Here is a 14,066-nt window from a genome sequence, read left to right on the forward strand (position 1 = left end):
CACATCACGTGCGCTCATAACGCCATTTTGTGCAAACTTAGTCGTGCGTCCTCTGCGAGCATAAAACATAACCCTCGCCAGCTCTCTGCTCCTTGACTCCTCGAAAATGGCAGCCAATGGGCAGTCTGGTGTCTCAACACCCATTTCCTCAACGACAACGCTGTCTGCGCCGTCGTCCCCGACTCTCAAGGCCCAGCTGCTGAAGGACATCTCCGTGAAAAGCTCTTTGGTATCGGCTTCGACCGTCATCGAATTCATCGCCTCTCGATCAACTACCAGCTCCTCTGTCTTTGTTTACGATGTTGCCGAACAGGTTGGCTTCGGCACACTCACTAAGTCGTGGGCCGGCGCGTCCAGTAACGAGGTTGCGTCGGTCGTGAGTCTGCAGACTCGCGCGGGTGCTGGCCTGAGCTTGGTCGGGAGGCTGTCCCAGGGGACGAGCAAGGATGCAGGTGCGGTACTGACGGCATATACCACCCCATCTGGACTGGCTGCTATGGTCCAGTCACTGTCCTTCCTGCCTGCTCCTACTCCCAGCAGCAGGCTGATCATCCAAGTCCCGACTGTGACCCCAGTTGGTGACAGCTTTGCACTGTCCCCGACTCTTGCTTCGTTTACCCCAGCTCTCGCTATTCTTCCCGAGACCTTTAGCGTCATCCTCTCAGCCACCCCGCAAGAGGCCGTTGACCTCGCCGCCGTCTCATACAGAGCGACAGACAGTCACGTCATCCATCTGTTCGACCACCACAGCTCTGCGCGCGAGACTGGCCATTCTCTGGTGCCTACGCTTCCGGAGCAGGAGCCAGGCCTCTCTGTCAAAGATGTTCTCAGCGCAGCCGGCTACAGCGCCTTCGACTATGCTGGAGACCAGGGCGCCAGGACGGTCGTGGTGCTTTTGAACGGTCCCCTGGCGCTGTCCGCGAAAGCACTTGCCTCTAAGGTTCACGGTCTTGGCGTTGTTACCGTGCGCATGCTCAGGCCATGGGATGAAGAGGCGCTACGGGCTGTCCTCCCACCCTCGGTGAAACAAATCCATGTTCTCGACGACGTCCCCACCGAGACGACTCAGGGTGTGCTCCACATAGACGTGTTTTCGGCTGTCCTAGACCCTCTCAACTCGACCCCCGTGGTCAAGTCGCACCGCATTGTCCCGGCACGCACGCAAGAGTTCGTCACGAAGCCGTCCGCGTTCGCGTCCTTCTTGTGCGACTTTGTAGCCACCACCGCTCCTGCATCGCTCGACGTGTCGGTAGCCAAGAAAGTGCTATTTTTCAGCACGCCGACCTCGCCGCTGTCTGGGCTGGCGCGTACGATTGAGCAGACGTTCATCGCGCCCAAATCTATCTCGGCGCGGTTGCTCACGGATCATGACGTCTTCTCGAAGCCGGGTGGTGTCACCGCGGAGCGATTGATCCTTGCGCCCAAGGACGATATGTCTGTGTCCGTGCCAGTGTCGATCTCATTGCCGCTCTCGTCCGATAGCGCGGGAGAGGCGAATTTTGTCGCGATTCTGGACCAGGCCTTGCTCAAGTCGCATTCGATCGTTGCTCACGCTGCCCCAGGTGCTCCCGTGCTCGTTGTCACATCGTGGACGGGCGCAGAGCTACTGTCAAATATCCCGGCTGATGTCTTGACGGTGGTTCGCGAGAGGAACCTGCGCATTTGTCTTGTAGACCCCAAGGCAGTGGCAGCCGGCACCGGTTCGCTGGATGCGGCGGCATTGGAAGCGGTCGAGAACCTTGTTTTGCAGACTGCCTTCCTCCGTCTATATCTTGGCCAGGCAGGCAGCAAGGAGATCCTGCTCAAGCTCGTTCGCAAGACAGCCGGCGAACTTCCGGGTGTTTCTCTAGAGCATATCGTCGACGGAGCATGGGATGGGTTGGTCGAAGTCGAGATTCTTGCCCCGGAGACCACGCCTGAGGCAGATGCACCCAAGCCTTCGGTGCTAAAACAGTTCACGTTCAATGCCATTGCTGTCGAAACCGACGATGGGGAGACCGTAGTGAACGGTGCTCGTTTAGCCTCTTGGCACGATGCCGCAAAACACATCATGTTCCCGTCCGCCTTCACGCCGACGGGCGTCACCTTCCCCTCAGAGGACGAACCAGTGCAGCACCCCGCGCTGCGCCCCGAGGTTCCGGAGCGCACCTACCTCGTCACCTGCACGGTAAACAAACGGCTGACCCCGCTCGATTACGACCGCAACGTGTTCCACTTGGAGTTCGACTCGCGCGGGACTGGCCTGAAGTACGAGATTGGCGAGGCGCTCGGCGTGCACGGGTGGAATGACGCGGAAGAGGTGCTCCACTTCTGCTCGTGGTATGGCGTGGACCCGAACCAGCTTGTGACGCTGTCCGTGCCGGGCACGGATGGCACGCGGATGCACACACGAACAGTGTTCCAGGCGTTGCAGCAGCAGATCGACCTATTTGGGCGGCCGGGCAAGTCATTCTACCCTGCCCTGGCTGAGTACGCAACGGAAAAGGCAGACCAGTATGCGTTGCGATTTATCGGCTCGCCGGAGGGTTCGGCGACGTTCAAGAAGCTGAGCGAAAAAGACACAGTGTCGTTCGCGGATGTCTTGCGGCGCTACGAGAGCGCGCGGCCGGGTGTGGAGGTGCTTTGCGAGCTCGTCGGGGATATCAAGCCGAGGCACTACAGTATTGCAAGCGCACAGGCTGTCGTAGGCGATCAGGTAGACCTGCTCGTCGTTAGCGTCGACTGGGTTACACCGAGTGGTAAGCTCCGCATGCATGTGTACGCCACCTTGTGCACTCACACGGCTGCTTTTAGGTACGCCTCGTTATGGACAGTGCACCAGGTACTTGGCCGGCCTCAAGGTCGGTCAGAAAGTGACCGTCTCGTTGCGCCCGAGTGTCATGAGGGTGAGGTAGTCGCCACTCGTTCCAAGTGTATTATCTGACCTTCTCCAAGCTCCCACCAGACGACAAGCAGCCGATCATCATGGCGGGTCTCGGTACGGGTGCGGCACCCTTCCGCGCTTTCCTTCAGTATCGTGCATGGTTGGCATCGCAGTCCATCCCTGTAGGACCGACGTACTACTACTTCGGCTCGCGTCACCGCTCGCAAGAGTACCTGTACGGAGAGGAGCTGGAGGCGTTCATGGCTGACGGGGTCATCACGAAGGCCGGCCTGGCGTTCTCGCGAGATGGGCCGCACAAAGTGTACATCCAGCACAAGATGAAGGAGGATGGGGTGGACCTGGCTAGGATGCTGTGGGATGAGCAAGCCGTGTTCTACCTGTGCGGGCCGACGTGGCCTGTGCCAGATGTGTACGAGGCACTGGTCGAATCGCTCGTCAAGCACACTGGGAAGGATGCGGTGGAGGCCGGCGCGTTCCTGGAGGGCCTGAAGGAAGAGGAGCGGTATGTGCTCGAGGTGTGTATCATTACTGCTTGTGGGCAAGGTGCACAGTGCTGACCGATTATTTGCAGGTGTACTAATTAGCGTTCATGACGGTCACGGCATACTAGACGAAAGCCACAGGCTGTCGCTAGAGTTCTGCATGTGCGATATATATATAACAGTGCACGGCCCACATAAAGGCATACGCTAGTGTGAGGTTTGAGCGGCATGAGCGCTACTCGCGGGACTTCAGTCGCGCTGCACTCGAGATAGCGTATAGCTCCTGCTAGCACAATACTTTACACTGGCTGCAGGGAAGTACCTTCCATCCATGGTCGATCCCTCGTTCATTCAGTGGTTTCCGCCACTTTGCCATGCGATTCTGGATCTGTAAGGGCCATCTACACGGCCAGCTGCGTAATCAATGGACCGCTAGTACTGGATATATAAGGCAGTCGGATAACCCTTTTGAGAGATGGTGATCAGGACATGCGATTAGTCCTCCTTGGAGTTGAGCGCGTCGGGATGGACGGCTTCCCGGTGGACTGTACGAGCGCTGAAGGTGATCACCATCCTGCTCGATGGCGAAATACGGCGGGATCTCCTCTTCTCAGGGCGGCCCGAGTTCCCGTTCACTCGCCGTATATCTTCCGCTGAGGGCGCTGAGGTTTTTAGCTATTCACACAAGTTCACCCATCCGCTGTCCCCCCGCTTGCCATGTCTTTTGCGCCCATTCAGACTGCTGTCCTCGGTGTCGGCCTCGGTGGTCTCACCTTCCACATCCCCTTCGTGCTCGCTTTACCGCAGTACTTCACCCTCCGCGCCGTCCTCGAGCGCAATCCCGCCCAGCCCGGAGGCAAACTTGCCGCCCGCTTCGGGCCCGAGGCGGCGAAGGGCGTCACCGTCTACCGGACCTATGAAGAGGTCCTCGCCGACTCGGAGATCGAGCTTATTGTCATCAGCACGCCCAGCGAGACACATTACGCCCTCGCGAAGCAAGCTTTAGAGGCAGGGAAACACGGTGTGTACCTCGCAGAAATCGCGCGATGCGGTCCTAAACAAGTCCCCCGCGACCTCAGTGCTGGTGGACAAGCCTGTAACAGCGTCCGCAAAGGATGCGTACGAGCTCGGCGATCTTGCGAGGGCCAAGCAGCGCATCCTCTACCCCTTCCAGAACCGCCGCTGGGACTCCGACTTCCTCACCCTCCGCAAGCTCCTCAATCTTCCCCCGTCAGATCCCAGATCTCTCGGCACCCTCGTTGAGTTCGAGTCTCGGTAGGTGTCCCCCCTCGTGTGTATTTTGCGTCGGAAAACCAACGCCTGCGTACCTGCAGCTTCGACCGCTACCGCACGGTGCTCAAGAACACATGGAAGGACCTGCCCATCCCCGCCAACGGCCTCACCTACGACCTTGGTGCCCACCTCATTGACCAGGCCCTGGTCCTCTTCGGCCGCCCGCAAAAGATCACGGCATTCGTCGAGAACGTCCGGGGGATCGGGCACAAGGACGTCGACGACGCCGTACGTCGAACTCATCCCCCCTTACTTAGCGTCCGACTGATGCCCGCAGCAGTGCACCATTTACCTGCACTATCCGGGCCTCCCTGCTGTGGGAAGTGATGTCCAGCCAGCCTCGCTGACGTGCATCCTGCGTGGGCACAGTCTCTCTGTACGCACGCAGCAGGTCCGCTACGTCGTCCGCGGCGTGCGCGGTACGTTCACCAAGGGCGGCGTCGACGTCCAAGAGGACCAGCTGAAGGTCATCCCGGACATCAAGCAGATCACGACATCCCCCGAGTACGGTGTTGAGCCAGAGTCAATATGGGGTTCAGTCGAGAACATCACGGCGGGCGGCAAGGTCGTGAAGGAAACGTGCGTTATATAGTCAGCACCATGCTGAGATATGAGGGAATGCTGACGCCCCCCCCCCCGATGACAAAACAGATGGCCGTCGACAGAGAAGGGGAACTATGCCGGGCTGTTCGAGGACCTCGCGAAGACGATCCGGGAGGGAAAGGAGCAGGCGGTCAAGTGGGCAGAGTCAGCGGAAGTCGTCGAGCTCATCGAGCTCGCATACAAGAGCGCAAAGGAGGAGCGCACGATCGTCGTCCCGCCGCGCCCATGGTCATGATCGCTTGCCGCCCTAACAGGACGCGGACTGTACCACAGGGACGGGCAGTCAGTCGGTGAAAAAGAAAGAAAGCAAAAAGTTGTCGTTTTTGATGTATCGGTATAATATTGCTGTTGTATCACGCGCATACGCACTCTCTCCCAGGAATACACTACTACGCAGCCTATCTGTCAACGCACCGGCTCCCATTAAGCTCCCGGCAGGACTCAGGCATGCGTGTCCGCATGTACAGAAGCATGCACCCTCGTGGATGCTCGAGCTCTCACGCCGTGCCGGCTCATCGATAGGTACGCAACACGGCCCTTGCCAGGTCCCTGTGGGAGCAGTGTCACACCAGAGACAAGCACAAGCACTGCACTTGTGTTGGCATCCCGTACATAGTGAGGACTGTACGCCATGTCGTCGAGCCCGATCAAGACCGCTGTCCTTGGCGTGGGCCTCGGCGGACTCACGTTCCACATACCGTTCATACTCGCGCTTCCCGAGCACTTCACGCTGCATGCGGTCCTCGAGCGCAATCCCACGCAGCCTGGAGGCAAGCTCGCGGCCCGCTTCGGTGAGGACATCGCACGGGGAGTGAGGATATGCAGAACATACGATGAAATATTGGGCGACGCGGAAGTAGAACTCGTCGTGATCAGCACGCCGAGCGCAACGCACTATGAGCTCGCGAAGGCCGCACTGGAGGCGGGCAAGCATGGTACGCAGTTATCAGCACCTCTCGCTGCAGACGCGGGCATGCGCGATCGCTAACGCATGTCGATCTCGCGCCGCAAACTCTCTTAGTTCTCGTCGACAAACCAGTGACAGCGACGGCAGCTGAAGCGCGTGAGCTCGGCGCGTTGGCGAAGGCAAAGAATTTGGTGCTGTACCCGCACCAGAACTGCCGCTTCAACGCAGACTTCCTCGCGCTACGCAAGCTGCTCGCCCTCCCGGCGGGCGACCCTAGGGCATTGGGCACGCTAGTCGAATTTGAGTCGCGGTACGCAGCCCAGGGCCGCTCGCTCCACGTAGGACAATATCAATGTCTGATCTGACGATCTCCGTGTCCGGCCGTTCAGGTTCGATCGCTACCGCACAACGATCAGGAATAGCTGGAAGAGCGTGCCTGCCCCTGCGAATGGCGTCACATACGACCTCGGCTCCCACCTCGTCGACCAAGCTCTCGTCCTCTTCGGACGACCGAACAAAGTCACGGCGAGGATCGAGAATATGAGGGGCGTTGGCAGCAAGGAGGTTGACGACAGCGTGAGCCATATCGCACCTAACAGTATACGACGCTCGGAAATTGATGGGTGGCATAGTTCACCATTGTGCTGCATTACCCGCCTCGAGACGCGACCACGAGTCTGCAGCCGACGTCGTTCACTGTCATACTCCGCTCGCAGTTCCTGTCCGTACGTTCTACCCAGGTCCGCTATGTCGCGCGAGGCATCCAGGGCACGTACACGAAATATGGGATTGACGCACAAGAGGAGCAGCTGAAGGCGATGTCCAGCCCCAGCGAGATTATGCAGTCGCCAGAGTATGGCCGGGAGCCCGAGGCGCTCTGGGGGAAAGTGGAGAACCTTACGGAGATGGGCGAGGTCGTGACATCGACGTGAGCTCAAGCCATGAAGACACCGTAACACGTTCTGACGCCTTGACCCTCCTGACATAGCTGGCCCTCTGTCGAAAAGGGAAATTATGCGAATCTCTTCGTGAATCTTGCAGAGACGATCCGAGATGGGAAGGAACAGACAATAAAGTGGGAAGAGTCGGCCACGGTCATCGAAGTAATTGAACTGGCATATCAAAGCGCAAGGAAAGAGCGCACGGTCGCAGTTCCTCCGCAAGAATGAGAGAACGCAACAGCTGGAAGTATGAGTCGCATGTAGGTTTTTTCTGTATTGAGTTGGCAGACATGGTGTACACTCAAAATAAACGCATTTTGTCTTCCCTTCCCGGAACTTCGCTGTACGGTGATTAATCCGGCTAGTTGTCGAATGGCGACTAGAAGATGCATGTGCAACATCTTGCGTCCGGCAAGCATAGTACAGCAGGAGAACCATGATAGATAGGGAACACCGCGCAGGCGTCATCGCCGTTTGTATTCGCATGGCTTGAGCACTTTGCCGTGAGACATCACCTGCTCCCATTCTTTCTCGCTTCTCGCCTTCCGGGCCACCTTCTTGAACTCGAAGAGCGTGAAATGTGTATTGTTGTCATCCTGCAATTCCATTCAACCCCTGAGATAACACCATATTGAATAATAGCCGTACCTTCGACTTCAGCCTAAACCCTACCGACGAGACGAGGTTCACGAAATCGTCCACATCGGTGAACCGGCTGGCTACCTCAGCAATCCTAAGATCACCACTGTATAGAGCGTATGGTCTCGTCAGGGGTAGTTTTTAAAAATAGGGCAAATTATACGCACTTTGGCTTTAGAAGTCGCCATGCCTCGCGGATGCATTTCGGCCAGTTCGTCCCCATGAGGCTCAGAGCGCAGACTACGACGTCAACAACGGCACCCTGGCCTTCGCTTGTGCCGTCGCGATCATCGGCACCATTCTCGGCACCTGGTAGAGGGATGTGGGAACAGATGTCCGCTTCAACTACGAATACTCCGTCCGAGACGAGGTCGAATGAAAGCACCGTCATGCCTTCGGGGACGAGCCCGCGTGCGAGCGCTGCGTCGCCACAGCCAAGATCTGCAATAACAGTCTTGGGAGGATACGACGACAATGAGGAAATATAGTGCTGGACTGGGTTGGTTGGCCAAGAATGTACTTGATGCCGGAAGCCAGTATGATACTGAAGTCCGTGCCCAAGATGACAGAGAATGAGTTGCACGTCAGGGACTAGAAGTTACCAGATAAGCAGCGAAGCGGACCGTACCTCTTCGTACACTTCGGGATTCTCTCGTATCATCTGGCGTGCTTGTTCGCTGTCGGATTTATAGAGTAGTTCATTTATCCATCTGTGTGCGCACGACATGAGAACGACTCGACTCAGATAAAGGCATGCACATTACCGGAAACGCGCACCCTCGAGGCTGTTCTTCATGCCGGCTTGAAGGACGGTAAGACCCTCCATCCCGTCGGACGTCGGTTTGGTAGGTTTCGAGGGCACAGTCGATTCCCGTTCATGTCCGGATTTGTTCGCATTCTTCTTTGCCTTCTTTGAGGGTTTGGGTGTACTCGAAGGTAGGGATGCAACAGTCGCGTCCTTCCTCCCCTTGCCTTTGGTGGACTTCTGTGAACGCTCCGCGCCCGAGGGTTGTGCACGAGGCGAGCTCTTGCTCGGCTCTGGCAAGCGGCGCTCCTGATTTTTTCCCTCTGTCTTCCTCTGCCTTTTCGGTGTTGGTTTCGTCGTGTTGGCTGCTCCAGAGTCTAGTTTCGCCATAAGCTTGTCGAAATTGATGGATGCATTGGACATTTTGTCCCCATCTTGTGGGGACGGCCTTTTCCTCTTCCTCGAGGTCGGGGCATCTGTGACAGGAGCAGAAGGCACACTCCAACCCGGAATGTCGAAGAGAGCCATGCAGAAGAAAACGGAGATGAAGCAGATAGTGAGGAGTTGGTGTGGCAGAAGGAGTTTCCGACTTGTGTATGGACTCGGAAGAAATCCGCGGACAAACACACGCCAACGGCGATCATCAGGTGGCGTTCCTTCCACAGTGCATTCGGCACTCGTTTCTACATATTCCAGGGCAATATAGCCACTACCCGGCAATCGTACACATGCTCGAAGCTCGTTACACTGTATCGCGCATTGATGCCTCGTGTGGACATCGCAACGGTCTTAGCACGTCGACGTCGCGGTACTACGAGCGCATCTTTTCACTTTTACGGGTGGCGCCCCCTCGCTAAAGCCATTTCTTTTCCAATTATTGTTCGTTTTGCCTGAACAGCGTCCTCGGTAAGCATTCCCAAAAAATAGTGATGTTCTTGTGGCGGGTCACCAACCTCGACGCACTCATTTTTGCAGAGGATAAGTACAACGTCCCTGGTCAGTAGTATCCGAAGACCCCATCCACGACATCCCCCCCCCACAAAAAGGTTGTCCACTCACAGACAAAAATGTCTTACAGAGACTTCGACGATCAAATGTCCAACGTGAGTTAGTCACTTCCGTCTAGCTTTCGATACATTGACGTGCATAAATGCACATAGGTATCAGACCCAGCGTCTCTACCGTCTACTGCCGTCTCAGATGACGGTGTTGTCGATGATCCAGTAAGTAGAATAGACGCATGGGGTAGGCTCAACTGCTTACTGGTGGTTTAGCTGGAACTTTCATTGCTGCAAAATATGTCTCTGAATCTCCGCGATTCCACGGATCACGAGCTGTGCACAGCTCCATTTTTTACTCGAGACGTATATGAGCTTGCTAGACCGCGCGCGAGTTTCCCGCAACGCGGCTTGTTGGGCTCGGTAATAGAAGTCTTGTGAGGCATACAAATGCTATTCTCTTATTGAGTTCTCGTTGATAGTTTTCGATGAATAGCGACAAAAACGGGCCCTGCAAAAACCACGAATGCAAGGACTCCAGAGTCTACTTCAACACCGTGAGTCTCGAAGTTCCACTCTAACGATACACAAAACTCAAGGAGCCGTAGAATGCACCATGTTCAACATTGGTTTGTGGAGTTCAAGGCTCCGGCAAATCGCACACCGTCTCGATTTTGCTGGAAAACATGCTCATCCCCAAGTATCCGAGCATTGGGGTCCTAGAAAAGCCGCTAAGTGGTCTTGTGCTACATTTTGGAGAGGGCGGCCCGTATACACAACCTTGCGAGGCCGCTTGGCTGGGGCTGTCGCGGATTGCCTCAGTCAAACCGCCGCGCGTGCGGGTTTTTGTGTCCAGCTCGTCCCTGGAGACCATGAAGGCCGTGTATGCGCCGCTTGGCGCAAACATCACTGTCGAACCCCTTCTGTTCAGCGAGGCAGAGCTCGATGCACAGGCCTTCCTTTCGATGATGGCCATCGGTGCATCTGATCATGTGCCGCTATACATGCAGACCGTCCTGGTGGGTGCATGTCTTCCGACTTACTCGTCCACGACTGATCTTTGTTCCCTAGTCGATCTTGCGCGAACTTGGTGAGAAATACACCTATCAAGAGTTCATCAACAGGTTAGCTGCGAAAAAGACAAAGTTCGTTCCCGCGCAGCTGGCTGGACTGGAGCAAAGGATGGCTTTGCTCGAATCTTTTCTGGACAAAAAGACCAGCCGAAAGTCGCGGGCAAAACCACCCAGGTTTGCTGCCGGCCAGCTCACCATAGTCGACCTGTCAGATCCGTTCATTGACCCTGCGTCAGCGTGCGGATTCTTCGAGATTATCACTCGGCTTTTCGTCCGCGCGAAGGTCGACACGGGCAAGGTGCTTGTCGTCGATGAAGCGCACAAGGCACGTAGTATCAGCCTTGCGTCGCGATATTTGTCTGATCTTGTTATAGTATCTTTCTTCTGAGAAGACCACAACAGGGCTCACGAAAGAGCTCCTGTCGCTTATTAGGCAGCAAAGACATCAATCAATGCGCGTTATCATAAGCACGCAGGGTAAGTTGTGTTCATCGTTACTCCGGGACTCTGACGAATTCGTGCCCCAGAGCCGACCGTTGTCCCGCCAGTCTTGATTGGTTTATGCAGCATAACCATTCTGCATCGATTCTCCTCGCCGGCATGGTGGAATCATGTCGCAAAACACATCGCAGCGGATGTCGATCACAACGAGGCGTTCGACAAGGTGGTGAATCTGCAGGTATGTGTGCCTCGTGCTTTAGTAGGCTTTCCCTGTTGACGCGGTGTCACGCATGAAGACGGGCCAAGCCATCGTGCTGGCTCCCGCAGGCATGGGTGTGTCCACCATACCGTCGACCAAGACCCCCGAGCGCGAATACAAGGCCTCGAAGTCTCTGCAGCAATTTGGGCGTAAGTGTGTGCTCATCAAGACCAGGCAACGGGTGTCCACGGATGGGGGCGCGTCCCTATTGGTCGTGGATGTCTGACGTGCAACTGGCTCCTCGCGTGGCTTGCTGCCTATATAATCTTGTACTATCTATTGGCTATATTGAAAGTGGTCGTGCGTCGCGAACCGTGGAAACACGAAGGAATCTTCAACGCACAGCATGTGGGTTGACCGTCATCCACGTATGCGCGAGGCATGCTAGTATGTCGAAGTCTCTTTTACTGAGACGAGACACATGCATAGTCCTACTAAGCAGTCAGCCGCCTTCAGCGTGGTGGGTGAATCCAGTGTCCACTACGTGATGAATTTCACTACAAACTTCACTAACTGGCCAATTCACCACCTATTAACTCATTACTTGGGTGAACGCTGTTTTTCATTCATGCGCTGGATGGAAGTCCGCACCTTGGTCAGTCACAGTGTTCAAAAGAGAATTTGGCTTGGTCGTACGCGCATGAGCAACTCGGGGGAGCCAATCAGATAAGATCACGACTTGAGAGAGGTTGATAGCCTCATGCTTGTTCCTCCGCTTCTCGGCCTCTAATATGCTCACGGAACAGCGAACATAGCGTCTCCGACGATACTCGTTCACTGACCGGCCTGCGGTCCCGTTCAGAGGGTGCCTGGACGTGCCGCAGCGAGATATCGACGTCCTTCAAGGTTCTTCCGAGATCATGGTGCGTCAGAGAACGCCCTCACCGCATGATACTGATCCTGAAGATTCTTTCAGTGCTACATATATGTAGGACAGGGCAATGCTGATAACGCTCGGCCCGAGCGCTCTCGGAGGTATAGAAAGAAGAAGCTACGAGAGAATGGTATCCTCACACCTCGTCGCTTTCGTCGCTACTCGGATCGACGCCATCCTGTTGTGCAACCATGGTAGATGCTGCGAAGCCGAGGATCATCATAGTGGGTGCCGGTATATTCGGTCTCAGCACTGCATACTACTTGGCCGAGGACGGTGCGCAACAATTGTGTGTTCCCTGCTCGCGCACGTACTGACCATAATACAGGATACAATGATATCACCATATTCGATCAGCATGCCTATGATTCCGACGAGGGATACAAGTTGAATCCTGGCTCGACCGCTGCTTCGGTTGACGAGAACAAGGTCTTCCGCGCGTCTTACGGCGATGAATTATACTATCAGCGGCTCGCGTACGAGGCGCGCGAGATTTGGAAGGAGTGGAACAAAGAGCTCGGTGCCGGCAAAGAGCTCTTCGTAGAGTCAGGCATGTTGCGAGTCCAGCATTCGACCTATCTGGACGACCTTGAGCTCCAGACGCTTGCCAACATGACGAAGGAGGGCTTGAGAGATACTCAATACATCGTCTCGGACGAGGAGGATGTCCGCCGTGCAGAAAAGAATGGTTGGGCTCACAAGCTTCTCAAGTTCCCCGTGCCAGGAACCGACGGCAAAGAGACGTTTGAGGCGGTCCTCGACACGACGGCCGGTTACGTCTTCCCAAGCAAGGCATGTGCGTATATCGCAGGCAAGCTGCGTAAGAGCGGGACGCAATTTGTTGAAGGTCCAGAAAAAGGCGTATTTGCTTCCCTACTTGTCGAGGGATCTGACGACTCAAAGCGGGCCATCGGCATCGTGACGAAGGATGGTAAGGAACATTCTGCAGACCTGGTCATCATGGCTTGTAAGTTGTGCTTTAGTTACCGCGGAAGTCATGTACTGAGCAGCTTTCCCTGTCCATACAGGTGGTTCTGCAACTCCCATGCTCGTGCCCGAAGTCAGTCGTGTACTCGAGGCAACCGCGGGCAGTGTCATCACAATCCGTCTCCCACCGCGTGAGGAAGCTCCAGAGCTTTGGGACAAGTACTCCTCTGAAATAACGCCTGTCATCATTGGCCATGATCCGGACCCGACGGGTAAGACTGTCGGCAGTCGCAGTATCTACTCTTTCCCGCGTACAGAAGATGGGCTCGTCAAGATAGGGTACCGCGTCACAAAGGTGCGTATATGCGCTCAAATGTGTTCTATGGAATGCGCATCTTATCACTCGCGTCGATAGTATACCAACTTCGTCAAGCTTCCAGGATTCGAGGAGCCTCTTTCAGTGCCTTTGCGTCCCGAAGTCGATGATACCTCTTTACCTATCACATCAATTGAGGGTATCAAGACCTACGTGTCGACTTTCCATCCCGACCTCGCTGCTCTACCCATTGCCAGGACGCGCTTGTGCTTCTATACCGACTCTGTCGACAACTCCTTCTTGATCGACTACCTCCCCGGCTATAGCGACACATTGTTCGTATGCACGGGCGGAAGCGGTCATGGCGCAAAATTTACGCCTATCCTCGGAAAGGTGTGTATAATTGTTCGTGTCTCAACCTCAGACATGAGAGCTCAATGACCCTCGCCAGCACGTCCGCGATGTGATCCAGAAAAAGCCCAAGACGGAGCTCACTCATCACTGGCGCTGGCGTCCAGAGCTACCGCTTGGAAATGGATTGGAAGAGGGACCTGCCGGCCCGAGGACCCTTGACAAGCAGAAAAGGGCTACGCCAGAGGACCTGAAACGTGCAGGCTGGTAAATCGCTGTGACGAGCCTGACTCGAAATTTCGATTGCTTATTTGTACTAGTAACGGAACGTGA

At 55.7% G+C, this 14,066-nt stretch overlaps 5 protein-coding genes across 5 annotated transcripts; 4 read left to right on the top strand and 1 right to left on the bottom strand.

Annotated features, from left to right (window-relative positions):
• Nucleotides 1-106: 106 nt before the first annotated feature.
• POSPLADRAFT_1067116 (hypothetical protein) lies at nt 107-3,565 on the top strand (the record flags this gene model as incomplete). The annotated part of the gene is made up of 5 exons (XM_024482144.1): nt 107-162; nt 223-2,738; nt 2,794-2,885; nt 2,935-3,399; nt 3,456-3,565. 5 exons carry the CDS (start codon nt 107-109, stop codon nt 3,462-3,464), a joined length of 3,138 nt encoding a protein of 1,045 aa, XP_024336069.1. The 3' UTR covers nt 3,465-3,565.
• A 491-nt stretch (nt 3,566-4,056) lies between these two features.
• POSPLADRAFT_1183967 (hypothetical protein) lies at nt 4,057-7,441 on the top strand. Its single transcript, XM_024489044.1, has 5 exons — nt 4,057-4,387; nt 4,446-4,641; nt 4,701-4,887; nt 6,802-7,097; nt 7,158-7,441. The coding sequence occupies exons 1-5, from the start codon at nt 4,084-4,086 to the stop codon at nt 7,336-7,338; spliced, it is 1,164 nt and encodes a 387-aa protein (XP_024336070.1). The 5' UTR covers nt 4,057-4,083; the 3' UTR covers nt 7,339-7,441.
• Nucleotides 7,442-7,574: 133 nt separating this feature from the next.
• POSPLADRAFT_1150819 (hypothetical protein) lies at nt 7,575-9,022 on the bottom strand (the record flags this gene model as incomplete). The annotated part of the gene is made up of 6 exons (XM_024486463.1): nt 7,575-7,706; nt 7,759-7,855; nt 7,917-8,293; nt 8,378-8,459; nt 8,514-8,659; nt 8,699-9,022. The coding sequence occupies 6 exons, from the start codon at nt 9,020-9,022 to the stop codon at nt 7,575-7,577; spliced, it is 1,158 nt and encodes a 385-aa protein (XP_024336071.1).
• A 337-nt stretch (nt 9,023-9,359) lies between these two features.
• Nucleotides 9,360-11,575, top strand: POSPLADRAFT_1183974 (hypothetical protein). The gene is made up of 11 exons (XM_024489045.1): nt 9,360-9,400; nt 9,470-9,490; nt 9,573-9,597; nt 9,655-9,717; nt 9,769-9,929; nt 9,989-10,049; nt 10,101-10,511; nt 10,564-10,932; nt 10,982-11,042; nt 11,093-11,244; nt 11,303-11,575. The coding sequence occupies exons 3-11, from the start codon at nt 9,589-9,591 to the stop codon at nt 11,489-11,491; spliced, it is 1,476 nt and encodes a 491-aa protein (XP_024336072.1). The 5' UTR covers nt 9,360-9,400; nt 9,470-9,490; nt 9,573-9,588; the 3' UTR covers nt 11,492-11,575.
• Nucleotides 11,576-12,330: 755 nt separating this feature from the next.
• Nucleotides 12,331-14,004, top strand: POSPLADRAFT_1183975 (hypothetical protein; the record flags this gene model as incomplete). The annotated part of the gene is made up of 5 exons (XM_024489046.1): nt 12,331-12,415; nt 12,468-13,106; nt 13,168-13,421; nt 13,482-13,775; nt 13,834-14,004. The coding sequence occupies 5 exons, from the start codon at nt 12,331-12,333 to the stop codon at nt 14,002-14,004; spliced, it is 1,443 nt and encodes a 480-aa protein (XP_024336073.1).
• Between the last annotated feature and the right edge of the window lie 62 nt (nt 14,005-14,066).

The sequence above is a fragment of the Postia placenta genome (genome assembly GCF_002117355.1).
Source record: "Postia placenta MAD-698-R-SB12 unplaced genomic scaffold POSPLAscaffold_12, whole genome shotgun sequence".
Lineage (NCBI taxonomy): Eukaryota > Fungi > Basidiomycota > Agaricomycetes > Polyporales > Adustoporiaceae > Rhodonia > Rhodonia placenta.